General features: G+C 33.5%; 1 protein-coding gene across 1 annotated transcript; it reads left to right on the plus strand.

The window, feature by feature from the left end:
- The first annotated feature begins 1,927 nt into the window (after window positions 1–1,927).
- Window positions 1,928–2,682, plus strand: LOC149172924 (chaperone protein dnaJ 11, chloroplastic-like). The gene has a single exon (XM_089427831.1). The coding sequence runs from the start codon at window positions 2,015–2,017 to the stop codon at window positions 2,555–2,557; it is 543 nt and encodes a 180-aa protein (XP_089283957.1). The 5' UTR covers window positions 1,928–2,014; the 3' UTR covers window positions 2,558–2,682.
- The last annotated feature ends 14,606 nt before the right edge of the window (window positions 2,683–17,288 follow it).

The following is a 17,288-nucleotide window of genomic DNA, read 5'->3' on the forward strand; positions in this document are numbered from 1 at the left end:
CCAGAGCACAAGGAAAGGGGCGTCAAAGAGAAAGGAACAAATGGCCCACTCCCACGAGTCTGTCTCCACTAGCCCTCTTGAAAGAGCGTAGCCACACTATAATTCCAGTTCCCACGGGCACATCTAATGCATATGGTTTGATGCTAGTCCTTATTGAAAAATCGAATTAACACCAACCCTCGTAGAGGGGTCCCTTGTGAAGCCTCTAGGATGAAAGTGCCACCCAATTATTGTCCTCTAGAACCCTGGCTCGTACTTTGCCTCAAAATTATGCCCTCTCGCGAAAGGAACAACACTGATAATGACAACCATGTTCGATGCACAAAACCAAAATGACACTTAGACCATACAGGGAAAACCCAACTTATCGGTTTTCTGCCAAGGGCTCGAAGTCTTTGCCCGAGGTTGAACTCTACAAATTGAAACCACACAACATAAGTTGTAGCATGCGTCTTAAGAGGGTACCATGTGTGTCCACGAGCCCTCTCCCCTAGATCCCACACCACCTTGATAATCACCCAAGCAAACACAAAAAAAGAGAGTTACACATTCACCCCACCCTCATATATTATTAGCAAGACACTAAAGGATAAAATAACAATTTGAATGAAAATTTCTATTGAGCTCTTACCAATTGTGGGTTGGCAATGTGGGTTGTCAGTGTTTTTTTTTTTATGTTTCGAAAAACATAGCCTCTTACCTATATAGAATGATTAGGGCAAACTCTAAGTGTTGTTTTTTTAGTTTTACTAAGAAAGAGACACTTGAAAACCATGCTATGTAATAAAATTGAAATCTTACTGTAGTGTTGGGAATTAGTCACCTTATTAATTAAACCTTAAATTAATATAAAAATTCATAATACCAATAATTAAATTTAAGCCGATATATTTTCAAAATGAAAAAAAAAAGGTGAAAAAATCAACATAATATTATAAAAACATAATAATGTTATTTTCACCCTCCACAGTTATTGCTAATTTTAAGTCCCTTTTATTCCCCATTAAAGATATTACAACGCACAATCTAAAATAATATATTTTCCTATTAACAATTTGCCTACCATTATCTACTAATATTCCATCAAATTCTTATCCACAATCAAAATGTTTTGAATATATATATATAATGTAATTTTCACCTCCCAAAACTATCGCTAATTTTAAAATTTTAACTTTTATTCCAAGTAAAATCATTATAACTCACAATAATAATAATAAATTTACATATTAACAATCTGCTTACCATTATTTATTAACTTTCCCTCCAATTTTTTCAATAGTGAAAATGTTTTGAGTTTGAAACCAAAATAATTTAATTTTCACCCTCTACCACCATTGCTAATTTTAAAATTTTCCACAATTTCTAATAAAAAAAAAAGTACAACTCACAATATTAACAACATTCCTACCATTGTCTACTAGCATTCCATTAAGTTCTTATCGGTAACCAAAATGTTTTTGAGTTAAAACGTCAAAGTGAAATTGTTGCTTAACAAATTTCAGCCACACATTAGAAAGCAATGTTGGATAACGTCAGTTTTGCAAAGGAAATTGCAGCCATGGAATGTGTTTCTAGAAGCACAAGAAACCAGGAAGATATTTTTACAATCTCACGTACCCGGTAGTAGGTACCATTCACGATGGGCAAATCCTCTCAAAGTTGTTTCCGCGTAAAAGGGCTTATGTTTTTTTGGTACAATCGACCGACTGTAACATCACTCAACTATGTACAGGCTGTGCCACATCACACGTGCCGGTCAGATCTGCTCTTATGAGGTTATGGCACACGTGCCGGTCAGATCTGCTCTTATGAGGATATTTTGTTATCTGCTACGAAACTGCGCGACCCCTAAGAGCCTTACATCTGTCCTGTTCTCAGCATCTTCCTAGCCTTCTTTTTTCTATATAATTAAAACCTCACTCCCACATTTTATCCTATTATCTCTTACCCATAGTTTCTGCAACCGACTTAGTCTTATTGAAGTAATACCCACTTTGCTGTTCAGAATCATATGCCAGTAATGGCTTTATCTCTTGCGTTTTCCTCACATGTTTTCTCATCCAGTAAATCGCCCAGCGCTGGTCATATGGGCCGCCAAACACTGCCCGCGGTACGGAGCACCTGGAGCGGGAATGTTAGATTTCGGCGGTGTTCCAAGGCTAGAGGACTGCAGGCCTCTGCCGGAGCAGAGGGGCTAATTTCAGAGTCAGCTCGCACGGAATCAAAGAATTTTTATGAAGTGCTGGAAATAAGCCCTTCGGCAACCACTAAAGAGATAAGGAAGGCTTACAGAACTCTGGCCCGGGAGTTTCATCCGGATCAGGCAACTTCTCCGGAAGGGAAAATCGAGAGGACCCAGATATTTTTGAGGATACACAATGCGTATGTGACCCTCTCGGATCCACAAGGCCGTTGTCAATATGACCGCCAGATTTCGGGTGAAGTGCGGGGCTTCGCTGAGCAGACATGGGGTAAAGCGACCGGTGAACGAGCTCCCACATATAGATATCATGGTCGTGTGGGGCGAAGTTGGGAAACAGACCAATGTTGGTGATCTTCCTCTGTATTATGAGTTTTGAAGGCGAATCTGTAAAGAACTGTAAAAAGAAATATCTCCATTCCTCCGTGTACATTCATTCTTTTAATACATAAATTCACTCAATAGCCCCTTTGTTATTATGATAGTCCGATTTGTCACAATGTTTTCCTCACAATGGAAGATATTACGTTTTTAAGGAGCAATTGATTTGATAACAATTTAGTGGGCAATACCCTGAAAATGGTTGTCCATGTGAAAGGGGTTTTGTTTCTCGAAAGTCGACCCAACTCTGCGGAGGCATCATACGCGGCCTCAGCTCAATTAGGCCTACTTCAACGTACATATTTTGTGCTTTTTTTGTCCAAAGGCAGCGTGACACCTGGAAGTTTTTATACCCTCTTCTCTTTTTTTAGAGCGTTAAAAATTTGGACCATGGAATTTCAGAGGTCGGTTACATGAACTCAAGGAAGTTGTATGAGGTACTGGAGATTACGCAGCGCCTAACTAGCCATATAAGGGTATTCAATGCCTGGAAGATGCATGGGACATAACCCGTTAATATGGGTTAATATGGGTATGGCGAAATTCGCCCCTAAATAAAAAAAGGCAATTCGTGTGAAATTCGCCCCTAAATAAAAAAAGGCAATTCGTGTATTAGGGGGCTATATCCCGTGTATCTTCCAGAACATTGAATACCCTATATATAGCTAGTTAGGCGCTGCTGGAGATTAGGCCTACGGCGACTGCAAAGGCTATAAAGAGGGTTTACAGAAAGCTGACACGGGAGTTTAATGTGGATAAGGGTACTTCTCCTGCGAGAAAAAACGAGGGGCACCCGTATGTATGTTTTTGAGGATACACACTGCATATGCGAGTCTTTTGGATCCATGGGACCGCGATTAATGTAAACCCCACTTTTTGGGTGTTGAATTTATTAGGATCGCTAATTTTTTTTGGGTATTGAATTTATTTGGATCGCTAATTTTAGGAATATTTTGAAAGAATAAAACAAAACTTTCCTCTCACTCTGCCCAATTTAAATCTAAAGCTACTTCCAAGAGATTTTGTATTTATTTTTAATTCCAAAACTTCCCTCTCACTCTGCCCAATCTAAATCTAATTCCAAAAGGTTTTGAATTTATTTTTAATTCCACAACTTCCCTTTCATTCTGCCCAAATCTAAATCTAATTCCAAAAGGTTTTGAATTTACTTTTAATTCGAAAAGGTAATGAATTTATTTGGTTCGCTAATTTTAGGAATATTTAGGAATAGTATAAACAAAACTTCACTCTCTCTCTGTCTGGTGGATCTAATTCCAAAGTAAAAATGACTCCTTTTGAATTAAGTGTCAGGCGTGGAGTGAAGCGACCAATGGACTGTGGTCATGTGCGGACGAAGTTGGGAACAGATCAGTCCTGGTGATCTTCCTTCTGGAATATGAGTTTTGAAGGCGATTCTGGATGGAAACAACATTGAAAAAATATCTAAATTGTCTGGGATTAATGGTTCATTCGAATTTATTCAATTCGCTTTATTTTCCTTCTGTCGCTATATTTATTAAGAGAATTTTAAAATCAGTTTTGGTTTACGGGATGTGATGTTATTTGTGGGAAGTTAATTTGAATAGGGGATAATAACGAGGTTATGTTAAAGTATTCTTTCAATCAATTGATAATTTTAATTTTTATTATCTTTTAAATATAATTTTTATTTTTATTATCTTTTAAATATAAATTTTATAATTTTAATTTCTATTATCTTTTAAATATAAATTTTATAATTTTTTTTTTATTATTTTTAAAGTACAAATTTTATAGAAAGAAGTTGACGGTGAGAATTTATTATCTTTTAAATATAAATTTTATAATTCTTATTTTTATTATGTTTTAAGTATAAATTTTATAGAAAGAAGTTGATGGTGAGAATTTATTAGGAAAGTTAGGTTGATTTTTCATTATGAAAGTTATGTTGTTTGAGTAAACATCTAGATTCAAGTAAGGCTTAAATAATTTTAATAACACAATTTTATTATTTTTCTATCCACTATATAAACTAACTCTAAATTAAATACAAAATAATAATTAAAAAAATACAATTTCATAAATAAATATGAAACATAATAATATCTTTTTACCTTAAAAAGGTATTAACCTAAATCAACCTTAAAAATCGTTTGAACCCTATTTTATTTAAAATTTTCTTTCATCAAATTGCAACAATAATAATATTATCCAAACTATTTTTAATAAAAAATATATAATATAAAGAATATAGAGTTTTGTATTTTAATATTAATTATTTTGTATCATTTAAACTATTATTAATTAAAAATATATAATATAAAGAATATAGAGTTTCATTTTTTTAATACTTGTTATTATAAAATTATAATGATGATAATGGTGATGGTGATGATGATTAATTTCCACTAAGATTAATATAGTCTATAGGACCTAAAGAAAGTAAGAGATTAGTTGAGATTTATTAATATTGTATTTTTACTATTAAAAAGAAGAGAGAGGAGTGTTCCTAAACCAACATAATTTGGTTGCCTTAACAAATCAATAAGGTTAGTAATGTGGCAAAGATTTTGAAAACTAGAATAGATGTGAGTAAAAGTTGGGTAGTCTAGGAGAATGTGTTTTTCATCTTCAACTTTCTAAGTATCGAAAAATTGACATGCCCTTCGTCCCAAGGTGTTTTTGGAATTAACAAAGGCCTAGTTTTACTTTGAAACTTATGAGAATTAGTTCTTAATTTGTCAATGTTCATTTTCTTCTTAGCAGTCGTTAAGACACAAAGATAGGTCTTGTTATCAAGATTGGGGTTGATCGCCTCCTTATAATACATTAGCTTTTTTTTTCCTTTTAACTCCTTATCCTCCCACAACTTATCCTTAAATTTGGAAGTAATAATATTTTTAATATTATCCTTATTTTCCAAGATGATGTCCTCCTTTATGCCCTAATAGTCTAGCCAAGATAGGTCTTGTTATCAAGATTGGGGTTGATTGCCTCCTTATAATACATTAGCTTTCTTTTTCCTTTTAACTCCTTATCCTCCCACAACTTATCCTTAAATTTGGAGTAATAATATTTTTAATATTATCCTTATTTTCCAAGATGATGTCCTCCTTTATGCCCTAATAGTCTAGCCAAGAGTGGGCATCTTTATGCCAACCTGGTTTTGAGCCTTGTGATTTTTTTCAAAAAGAACATCAATATTAAAATCATATTAATACCCAAAATTGAGACTAGGTACCTTATTGGAAACTAAAAACTAAATTTTGGTAATTGATAAATAGAAATACAATATTAAAATCACATTGATACCCAAAATTGAGACCAAGTACCTTGTTGAAAGTTAAAATTAAATTTTAGTAATTGATTAATCCAAATACACTAGTAAATTTTAATTAAATGAAATAAATTAGCCTTTATCCTTTTATGATAAAATTTACTTAATTTCAATAAAAATATTAACAAATATTAAATTAAAAATAAAATTTTAAAAATATTTAGATAAAATATAAATACCCTACTTACTAGTAAAATGTTATTACCAAATTAATTAAATAGAATTTTAATATCCCTTCAAATAACTCTAGTACGCTTCCTATAAAATTTAAATCTAAAATGTAATGGAAAATATATCAATAGACATAGTAAATATTCAGTATAAACATTTACGATACTCAAATCACAATCAACCTTATCCATTATAAACATATTTGATACTTAGATCACAATCAACCTTGTAAATATCTTTGTAATAAGCTTGGGTCAAAAGCGAATTTAGTTGAAACATGACACACATTGTTATTTATTCCAACATTGGATAGGTTGAGTTTGAGCCTCAACAGCCGCACATCAACAGGGTGCACAAAGACTTTATCGTCATTAAATTTAAAGCGACAGAGATGAAAAGAATTTAGGACGTTGGATAACATCAGGTTTTGAAGAGGAAAGTGCAGGCAAATAAAGCACACAATGGAAAAATCCATTAAATTTGTTTCTGGAAGCACCAACATCCAGAAATATATTTTCCCAATCTCATTTACCAAACTCATAGAGCAATTAGTTTGACAATAATTCAATGTGAAATCCCTTGAAACTATTAGTCCATGTAAAATGTTTTTAGCATACATCGCCTAAAAAAAATAAAAAATATTTACAACGTTGACACAAGTAAGTAGCAGAAGTATGGTTGATTGTCGCTGCATGGTAATTTAAATCACATATCATTGGGAAACGAGATAAAGCGAACTCAGATTGGTGCTTTGTTTAATTATTTGATTGAGAGTGTATTCAATTGGTTTTTATTTTTATCTCACAATTTTCCCCTTGGATATGGTATTTCTACTTATTTTATTCAAGTTAAGTCTTTTATTCAAGTTACACCAAACTATATACATTTGACCTATATCTTTATATTATTTGTGCACATATGTATAGTTACAAGGTTCTATGATTATATGTTGGACTTTGCACAAGTTATTATTGTGATATGTGAGCAAGTTATTTGTGAGTTAAAGCACGTTATTAGACCTTGGCTTATTGATTTATTGAAGGGTCTTTTAGAAACCACTAAACTCTTTCTATATTGTTGCATTGGCTCCTTCTTGGTTTGTGTTGGACATTTGGCCCTTAGATTGACCCTTCAATCACCACCGCACAATCGAACGACTTGGAATAGCTTTGGGCAGTTAAGGGTAACCACTCTCTGTTGGGTCGCTCGTTCGATCAATTTGTTGTTTCTATCGTGGGTTTCGCAGGCTCTGCAGCCAAGCCTGTCACTTCTAGGGTTTCAATCTCTTTCCCTCTAGCTCAAGTTCACAGGTTTGTGTCAGGGTTCCACAATTAGCCTGTCTATACTTCTCGTACTTCTTTTTGTTCCTCACTCTAGATTTCTATGACTAATTCTCTTCTTATCTGCACGTAACGACATAGTTCCAATTGCCTTCCAGTGGCGTAGGCCAAAGAAGGGTGGTCGTCTTACAGGTACAAGACCCCTTTACTTTTCAAAGTTTTTTTTCTCGCTCTATTTTTCTTTAGATCGCGGGCACACAATCATTCATTTCCTAACAAGTATATCTACCAAGGTTGCGACGAAGGGTTTTTCTCATGTCCCTCGACAAGTATTCACATGTGCTCTACTTCCCTGATATGACTTGTTGTTTCATTTTTTATTTCTCATTGATTGAAACATTGGGTATGTCTAACCCCAACTCTATCTCTCTTGTGCACGCAGGTTAGGGTACATTACAATCATGGCTCATCACAATTTTTTCTCCTTCTCAACCACTGATAAGCTCACTTGGGTTCACCTTTTCCAGGTTTTATTAAACTCCATCTCCAGCGAGCATTTCTTGATAATTTCCTTTCGGCTCTCATTCAAAGTTCCTAAGTGTTATGGAATTTTAGTCTCATTCTAATTTTTTTGTTTTGTTTTCCGCACTCTAGGGTTTGAGTCAAGTTGGTTTACTATATTCATGCAAGGATGGTCGCGAAGACCCTGTAGGTGTCTTACAAAGAATTTATTGTTATTTATCACTGTTGAATTATGGCTTTTGTTGCCTCAGTTACCATGTATTTTGTAAAGACATTTGAGGTTTTGGTTGGATTACAATCGTCTTCTACAGCTCACCATATACGTGTCTCTCTTATGGACTTAAGTTCTATGTATATTAATTGTATTATTTTTTGTCAAGGTTCCCTCGTCCCCCCCCCCCCCTTGCTTACTATATGTGGAAAAATGGAAAACAATTATGAGTTTCTATCTTGGTTTGCTTTATGTTTCACTTCAAGCACACATGGTTAATATAAATGAATTTAATTGTATGTCTATGTCGTGTGATTCCCAGGTGGTTAATTCTTATTATGTTTTTGTTTATAAGTGTGCCTAACAAAGAAGTGAACACATAGCTGGGGTTTGTTCTCTGCCCATGTGGTGTAGTCTATAAGGTTTCACTGACTCCGAAGACATCTTGAGCTAATTCCTCTGGTTCTCCTAGGTTCAATTGGAGTCGCTTAAGGTGTAGGTTTTTATCCAAAAACTACCAATCGTACATTGCATTCTTATCATATTCTTGCTAAACCTGGGTTTGCACACTCGCAGGGCTATGTCTTCCTATTCCTTTTCTTGTTAAAATTTTGTTGAAGAACAAGGGTTATAATTGAAGGATTTATAACAATAAAGAAAGAAAGATTTAATGTAAGGAAGATTTGTAGGGGTCTTTATTCACTATATTTTACATTCATGTAATTACAAAATAAAGAATTTGTTTCGCTTTAATATTTGAAAAACAATAAGACTTTTCCTTCCTACAATAAGGTTTTCCTTTTTATCCTTAAGAACCAATAAAATTTCTTTTCTGGCATTTCAGAACAAAAACATTCAAAAAACAATGACAAGTCTTTCTTTCACAATAAGATTCATTTCCCCCATTTCAAGAGAAGAGTAAACTTTTTTTTTCAACTCTTCAGAAAAACACAAATATTTAAGAACCCATATCAAGTTTGGATCAATTAAACAATACTTATATGTCTTAGTTAGCTCAATGAGAGAAATAGTACCAAGACAAGACTCCTTTATCCACCCAACTTATGATACTAGAAATTATGTCCAGGTCTCCCCGTAAGCCTCTTTAGTTTCCAGAGAAGTTCAAGACAACAGTAATTCTAGAACTTCAAGACCACAGTTCAATCCAAAATTATTATTTCAAGGCTTCCACTCGTTTGTGACCAGTTCAAGAATTCCCTTCAGCAATACACATGCTCACCTTGACAATGTCTTGTCAAGGGTTTCCTCTTTTCCTTTGTTTCCTCACACTTCCCTTTCCAACCACTCATGGCTCCCTAATTTTTTTTATTTTTTTTTGTAAGGAAGAGGAAATAACTATCTAACTACCTAGAAACTCAAGATTTCTCTTTGTGGGGTCTTCTCCCATAATTTACCTGACTTAGCATAACTTTTAAAAAATAAAAAGAAAATAAATAAACTTTTATAATCATGGTTCTTTTACCAACTTCTACTTAACCAGAGTTACCAAGTCTTACATAGTAAAAGGAAAATGACAATTATTTACACGACCAAGGGTGTTACATCTTCCCTCCTTTGAGCGAAACATCGTCCTCAGTTTTTATTCTTTCCTTTGGAAAAGTCAAGGTATGATTCCTGCATAAAGCTTTCATCCTCCCATGTTGCATCTTCCGGGCCAAAGTGCCTTCACTGCACTTTAACCTAGGTGATAGCTCGTCTCTATAACATTGTTTCTCTCTAATTGAAAATACGTAGAGGCTCTACCAGTAACTCTCCATCCAGTTCTACTTATTTCACATCATAAAAATATCATCATCTTATTGATATCTAGTAAAAATTATTAATTATCAAAGAAATATTATTTATTAATTCTTTACCTGCACATCTTGCCAGTTAATAATATGTCTAGAGTCATACACATATTTCTTTAATAAAGAGACGTGAAACACATTATGAACTCTCATGTGGCTGGGTAATGCTAGTTGATATGCAACAGGTCAACCTATTTTCAGCATTTTAAGGGTCCATAATATCAAGGGGCTAATTTTGCACATCCCTTCCACTGTAAAGTGATTTTCTTGGGTTTCACTTGAATATACATGGTCCCCTACCTAAAATTCCTTATAACTCATTTTCTTGTCTACGTATTCTTTCTGCATATCTTGGGCATCTTTCAAATTATGTTAGATCATTTTCACATTGTGTACCATTTCTACTAACATATCAAGTCCCAACAATAACTTGTCTTCTGGGTTGTTCCAATTAATGGGTGTTTTGCACCTCCTCTTGTATGAAACTTCGAAAGGACTCATTTTTAATGGTCCGTGATAACTATTGTTATACGCAAATTCAACTAGATGAATATACTCTTCCCATTTAGCCAATTTTTGCATTACATACATACTTAACATCTATTCTAGTATATGGTTTACCTGCTCGGGGTTCCTATATGTTTGGGGGTGATATGTGGTACTAAATTGAACTTGTGTGCCCAAACCAGTAAAAAGAGTCTTCCAAAATGCGGATGTGAATTAAACATCCATATCAAAAATCATTATCTTTGGCATCCCATATAATCTAAAAATTTCACGCATAAATATGTGTGCAATTTGTGTAGTTTGTATGTATATTGAATGAGGATGAAATGATCTAATTTACTCAATTTGTCTACTACCACCATCATTGAGTCATTATGTTTCTTAGTTTTAGGCAAACTTGTTATAAAATTCAGAGTGATTACTTTCCACTTCCACTCTACTATAGGTAGCGAGTGAAGTAACCCGGTTGGATGTTGATGTTCAACCTTGACTTGTTGACACTCTAGGAATTTAGCCAAATATTTAGTGATGTCTTTTCTCATTCCAGGCTAGAAATAATTTTTCTTTATGGCAGAAAATAGTTTTTGATATCTAGGATGGGCAGCATAAGGTCTTTTGTGAAGTTCACCCAGTTTTAATTATCTAACAACCATTTGATTGGGAACATATATTTTTCCTCTAAAGGTCAATAAATTGTCTTTGTTTATGCCATACTCAGTTTGTTGTTCAAAACCATTTACTTGTTTAGTTTGTTGCCACAAAAACATATATTCTAGATCCTTATTTGCAGCCTCCTTAATCAAATCTAAAAAATTAAATTCCACTCGATTATAAGAATTTTTGTATATGCGATGTAACTTTCTACTTAATGCATCAACTACATGGTTTTCTTTCCCTTTTAAGTGCTTAATATCAAAATCAAATTCACTTCAAAAGGTTGTCCACTCAGCTTGTCAATTGTTGATATTAGGTTGCTTAAAGAAATCGGTTAGATTGTTGTGATCAATCATTAACATAAACATTTTACCCAATAAGTAATGCATAGAAACAAGCCACTCCATAATAGTTTTAATTTTCTCAGGGTCAACAACAATACCCTTTGCAAAAATTATATGTCCTAAATACTGTATTTGATCCCTGTAAAAATCACACTTACTGAATTTCACATACCACTGGTGTTCTCGTAATGTTTTCAAAACTATTTGCAAGTGTTTCTTATGTTCCTCCAAATTCCTTGAGTATATAAGGATGTCATCAATAAAAATTAGGACAAATTTATCAAGATAGGGATGAAATACATTATTCATAAGACTCATGAATGTTGTCGGGGCATTGGTAAGGTCGAAGGGCAGAACCACAAATTCGTAATGGCCGTAACGGGCTCTAAAGGTTGTTTTAGGAATGTCCTCTTCATTTACCCTTATTTATTGATACCCAGATAGCAAGTCAATCTTTGAGAATATCGTAGCCCCTTTCAATTGGTCAAATAAATAATTGATTCTTGGCAAATGATATTTTTTCTTAAGAGTTAGCTTATTAAGTTCTTTGTAGTCAATGCATCGTCTCATAGGACCATCATTTTTTCTGACACATGGGCGAATATAGCCTTTATCAAGTAATTCTTGTAGCTGTATAGTTAGCTCAGTTAATTTAGGAATGCTCATTCGGTAAGCAGTTTTTGACACAGGTGCAACCCTTGTAATTAATTCTATGGTGAAATTTATGTCTCGCTTGGGAGGTAGCCCTGGAATTTCCTCTTTAAACACATCAGCAAAGTCTTGAATAATTGGTAGACTTCCTAAGGTGGCTGACTTGTTATTAGAGTTAGTAAAACCCACTTGAACCACATAGATTTGACAATCTTTACTAATACATTTACATAGTTGGGAATTGGTAATTGGTCGCAATTTTATAGGTCTTCTTACCCCTTAAATTTCTTGTATGATGTAATGCCCTACTTGATCCTATCATGTTAATTTTGATTAGTGTTTATTTAATTTGAAAACATTAACTTATAATTATTGAGAAATATTGGTATATACATGCACTTGTGAAACTATAATTTTATTTTACTGATATGACTTTTATTATTGTTATTATTCAATTCCCATTGTGTCTTCTCAAATTTACTTTTTGATAGAATATGGTTTTTTACAATTTCTTTTCAAATTAAATATCCATATTTCAATGTGTTTTTTCAAATCTATTTTTAAGAAGATATGGTCTTCTCCAATTTATTTCCAAATTAAATATCCATATCTCAAGGTGTCTTTTCATATCTACTTTTGAGAAGATATGGTCTTCCCCAATTTATTTCCAAATTAAATATCCATATCCCAAGGTGTCTTCTCAAATCTACTTTTGATAAGATATGGTCTTCTTCAATTTAATTCTAAATTAAATATCCATATTTTATTCCCAAAGTGTCTTTTCAAATATACTTTAAATAAGATATGGTAAGAAAAGTTAATGATACTAAAATGAAAGGATGAGGGGGTAGTCATGACATTAATAATAGGTGGTTGAAGTGGATGGGAGAAAAATACATAAAAGAAGAATTATGATGATAGGAGGGGGATCATTGGTCTTGGTTTTAGTTTTGGAGAATTTTGTTTTGGGGGAGGAATGTGGGGAAAGAGAATGGAGAGATAAATGAGAGAATTCAAACTTGGATCTAGAGAGTGTTAGTTTAACTTGGATACACTACAGCTGGTTTGACTTGAGCTCGGAGGGATAGTGAACCTGTGGAGGTTCCCTGGGCTAGGAAATCATTCTTAGTTGGCTAGGACGTAATTCAGTCGGGTAGTCAAGAGGAGCATCCCAACAGAGTCAGGAGCATCTCAACCAAGCTATTAGAATATGTATTCTTCGATTTATTGATTACTTATGTAAATGGTTGAAATGAAATTCTTATTTGTTTAATGTGTTGTAAATAAATTTTAATTGTATATTGTCATCAAATAAATGTTGAGTTATAAATAAGTTATTTCCCTTCTTATTGTGTTTAAATTAAATAAATTTAGTTTTTAGTTAAAGGACCCTAGGATGAATCCTCACATATGGTATCAGAGCCAACCAAAACCCATTGGACTCAAATCTCCACTATAAGAGTTTGTAACCCTCATAATTACTTGTAAGCCTCTAAAAAAATTATTGATATATGACCCTGTATGTATAACAATTTTTTTAAGATTGAAAACGTTACGACTCTTTATTGCCTTGGAAACCAATAAAATTAGAGGAAAACATGTTAAAGTTGCGTTTTACAATCATCATTATAACTATAATACATATTAACTGTGATACGTTGAAAGAAAATACAAAAAATTATCCTAAAGTACAATAAAAATGAACCTACAAAAGAGTTTGCGAGTCTCGTTGGGGTTAGTTGGGTAGTGAATTTCCCGGGGTCGTAACTTAGTCATATGATCTCCGCTTGGCGTGTATGATATCTTGTTGGAAAGATCTCTTCGAATACTACATGATTTGTGACATGCCCCTGCCTAAGCCTATGAGCCTGCTGCGAACTTAAAAAATGCCGTTTAGGGAGTCAAAACAACTCTGGAAGTTTAGGACTCGAAAAACTGCTAAGAATAGTAGATGTTGTTATAATTAAGTAACTAATGAAACTGACTAGACATCTGGATGGAATAGACAAATGACCATATATATCCTCTCACATTATTTTATTTTTATGAAGTATTTTGAATTGAAATTTAAATATTATCCATTTAAAAAATAAAATTAATAATTATTTTTTATTTATAAATTTGATTAAAAATATAAATAAAATGAACTTATTTAATATTTTTGAAAAATATAGATAATTTTTTTTATACATATTAAGATAATTTAAATATTATTAAAATTGTAAAATATATATTATATAGGTTTACATAGGGGCGTCAAATTGAAGAATTTTTCAAATGCTTTTATTTGAATTTCTTTGTAATGCAATGCAATTCTATTTGTTACAAAGAGCGATATTGGAATGTTTATAAATATAAGAGTGGATAATTTCATAACTTCAAATAACACCTTGATTTTAAGTTTCTTTGTGAACGCTTCATCTTTGAAGAGATCGTGGATATTTGGACAGTAAGATTAGCCACATTATAGATATATTCCTTACTAACAAATGGTGGTTTACTTGATATTTTCTATAATATGTATTATTTTTTTATAAATCTAATCAATCCAACATATTTTGAACATAATTTTATGTTTAATTGATTTAATTTTAAAAATTATTTATAAATCATTAATAGTTAAAATAATTTGTGAGGGGTTAGTTTTTTCAAAACGAAGTGTTAAATTTATTTTGTTTTAACTTTCCATAAAACTATAAAACCAATTATAATAAAGTATATAATGGTATTTTTGAAGTATTAAAAATTTGTGGAGAAAGTTATTAGATATTACTTTATTTTCTATATTTTATTGTGGATGTAACACATTAAATATAAACTTTAAATTAACATGAATTTGATTTTCAATTTTTTTTTTTATGGTTGACTACACATCATATCATCTCTGTAGCCTTTGGATATTTAAAACATGTACAGTAACATAATTCGAAATCACGTTTTTTGATTTATTGAGATCAACTTGGTTACGGCTCAAATGAATTTCATTAATTGTTTTTGGTATACGATCTTTACCATACTTATTCCTTTACATTGATTTGGATGGCTCTCTTTTTACCGAGGCTCGCATCGAGAAGCACACCTTGATGACCCGCCACTTCGCTACAATCCTGTGAGGGTGGTACGTGATGCCTATCCGACGGTCACCATTCGCCAGGTTAGAGCTAGGGTAACTAACTGCAGGGTTGTTGCCAACGGTTCTCATTTGCCTATGTTCTTGGAAGGGTATGTCGCTCTACGATTTCTTGTTGCCTTTCATGATAATTTCAGTCTTGAGGTGCCAAATCCAGGCTCTCCTCTTCCGCCTGCGCACGAATCAGTGAATGACTATGGAGATACCCTCAGTTCTTTTATGTCAGCGCCCAACCAAGAACCCTTCCTCTCGGTATTCTGAGGTAACCATTTGCAGGCATGGTACTTAGTAATGATTTTACTTCTACTTTCTTTCATTTGTTATGAGAATATGCTAACAGGGTCAAGCTTCTCTTTGTAGGTTGGACAACTCGTTGATAGGGTAAACTCTTCCAACAGGGTGCTTGTCGAAGAATTACTTAGCTGGGTTTACCTTCCACCTTCAGGTTGGAGTTTATGCCACCTTTGTTTTTTGTTGAGTTGGGCATTACTTGCCTAAATACTTATTGCTGCGAGGTCTGTAAACTGCTTAAGAAGTGGGGTCCCTTAAGTTTTTGACCCGCCTGTCTGAAAGCTTGACTTCCCTTAAGCCAAGACTTGACCCAGTTTGTATCGCATGTGTATTAATCGATTTGAGTCCTGAGGCTGCGGTCTGGACTATATTATGACAATGTCAGCTACAGTTTGTTTTCTTTTGAAGTTCTGAGGTCTACGACCTGGTTGAATTATACCAGAGTCAGTTTTGTTTTTGAAAGGTCACGACCTTGACATATATATATATATTCTTTCTTATTTTGGGCATAATATAGCTCTATCTTGTTTATTCTGGAATGACATGGTCGTTTCTGTGAAATGTGCTTAAAAATTCTGAGCTTGTTTTCCTTCTTTCTCGTAATTTAATAGAGTTTAATTCTCCACAGTTTCATTTCTTATATGGCTATGACTTCCGTCAAAGAGTCCCATTCTCGATGTGTTTTCTTAGAATTGCGAAGCGCAACTTTTCCGCGGCTTGATGAAGGGTTTCTACCAGAGTTACTGGTTATGTGTAGGGTATACGTTTAGTAGTGCCTGCTTACTCGTATTACTAGCTCTAATGTGCATTTGACTTGGAATTTCGTAAAAGGTTTATCAATATGCTATTGTGATGTATTAATTCCCTTTCTACCCTAGAGGGAATTCCTAGATTATGATCAGTGTTTTAGTTGTTTAGTCCGCACAGGAACAGTCGACCGGGCTGACCTAGTTGTTGGCCTGGAGGACTTAATCTGGTAGCTTTATTATTTACCTTTGAAGATTAAAATCTTGTTCAGTTAGTTTTCTTATTCTTGAAGTAAATTACTTGTACAATATTCTTTTCCTGTAGGGGTTTGGACATGTGTCCACCCTGGTAACCTTTAGTTTCTTGCGATTGTTGAAAATCCCAGGTTTGTGAAAAGGAACAGACAAAATAATATTGTTGTAATTCTCTTCCTATCTATGCACCACTCGATACAGTTATCCATGGTAAGAAAACACAAGAATAATAGTGTTTCCTTGCTTATTTTGTCTATGCGTCATTCGTTACAGTGTACATAAAAGAACGCACAAGAATAATACTTTCCCTTACCTTTTATGTCTATGCATCACTTGTTACAGTGCATATGACTAACCCTAGGTTCCATGCAGTTCCCAAATAACTAGACATAGGTATATAAAGAAAACATTGGAGATACTACTCTACTGTGCTTTTCTTTCTACTCATATATCCTACAATGGACACAGTGAACTATATTTCTTACTGTACCCAAATTTGAGAAAGAAATTACAATCAGATTTTTCTGATACCAAATCGTTATGTTGAATATTATTAGCTACACATATGTCATAATGTTCAAAATAACCAGAACAATTTTGTTCATATAACACCAACAACAAACTTATTATGATGATTACTGATTTGTCTTTTCTTTACTATTCTTTAATAATCAGAAAGAAATGCAAGTTATATGCATATACTCAACACAATTATCTGCGAATGGAAGGTCAAGAATTCACAGATGAAACCTCTCTACCCTTCCAATGAGAAGTTGGCTATCACGTCCAACCTTCTCCCCCCCGAGCTTCTCAAT

This window comes from Pinus tabuliformis, chromosome 4_2 (genome assembly GCF_031772625.1).
Source record: "Pinus tabuliformis cultivar Carrire ecotype Pingquan chromosome 4_2, CPIR1, whole genome shotgun sequence".
NCBI lineage: Eukaryota > Viridiplantae > Streptophyta > Pinopsida > Pinales > Pinaceae > Pinus > Pinus tabuliformis.

Bases quoted from the DNA above. Each gene is read 5' to 3' on its own strand.
- LOC149172924 (XM_089427831.1), top strand. From the start codon at position 2,015: ATGCCAGTAATGGCTTTATCTCTTGCGTTTTCCTCACATGTTTTCTCA.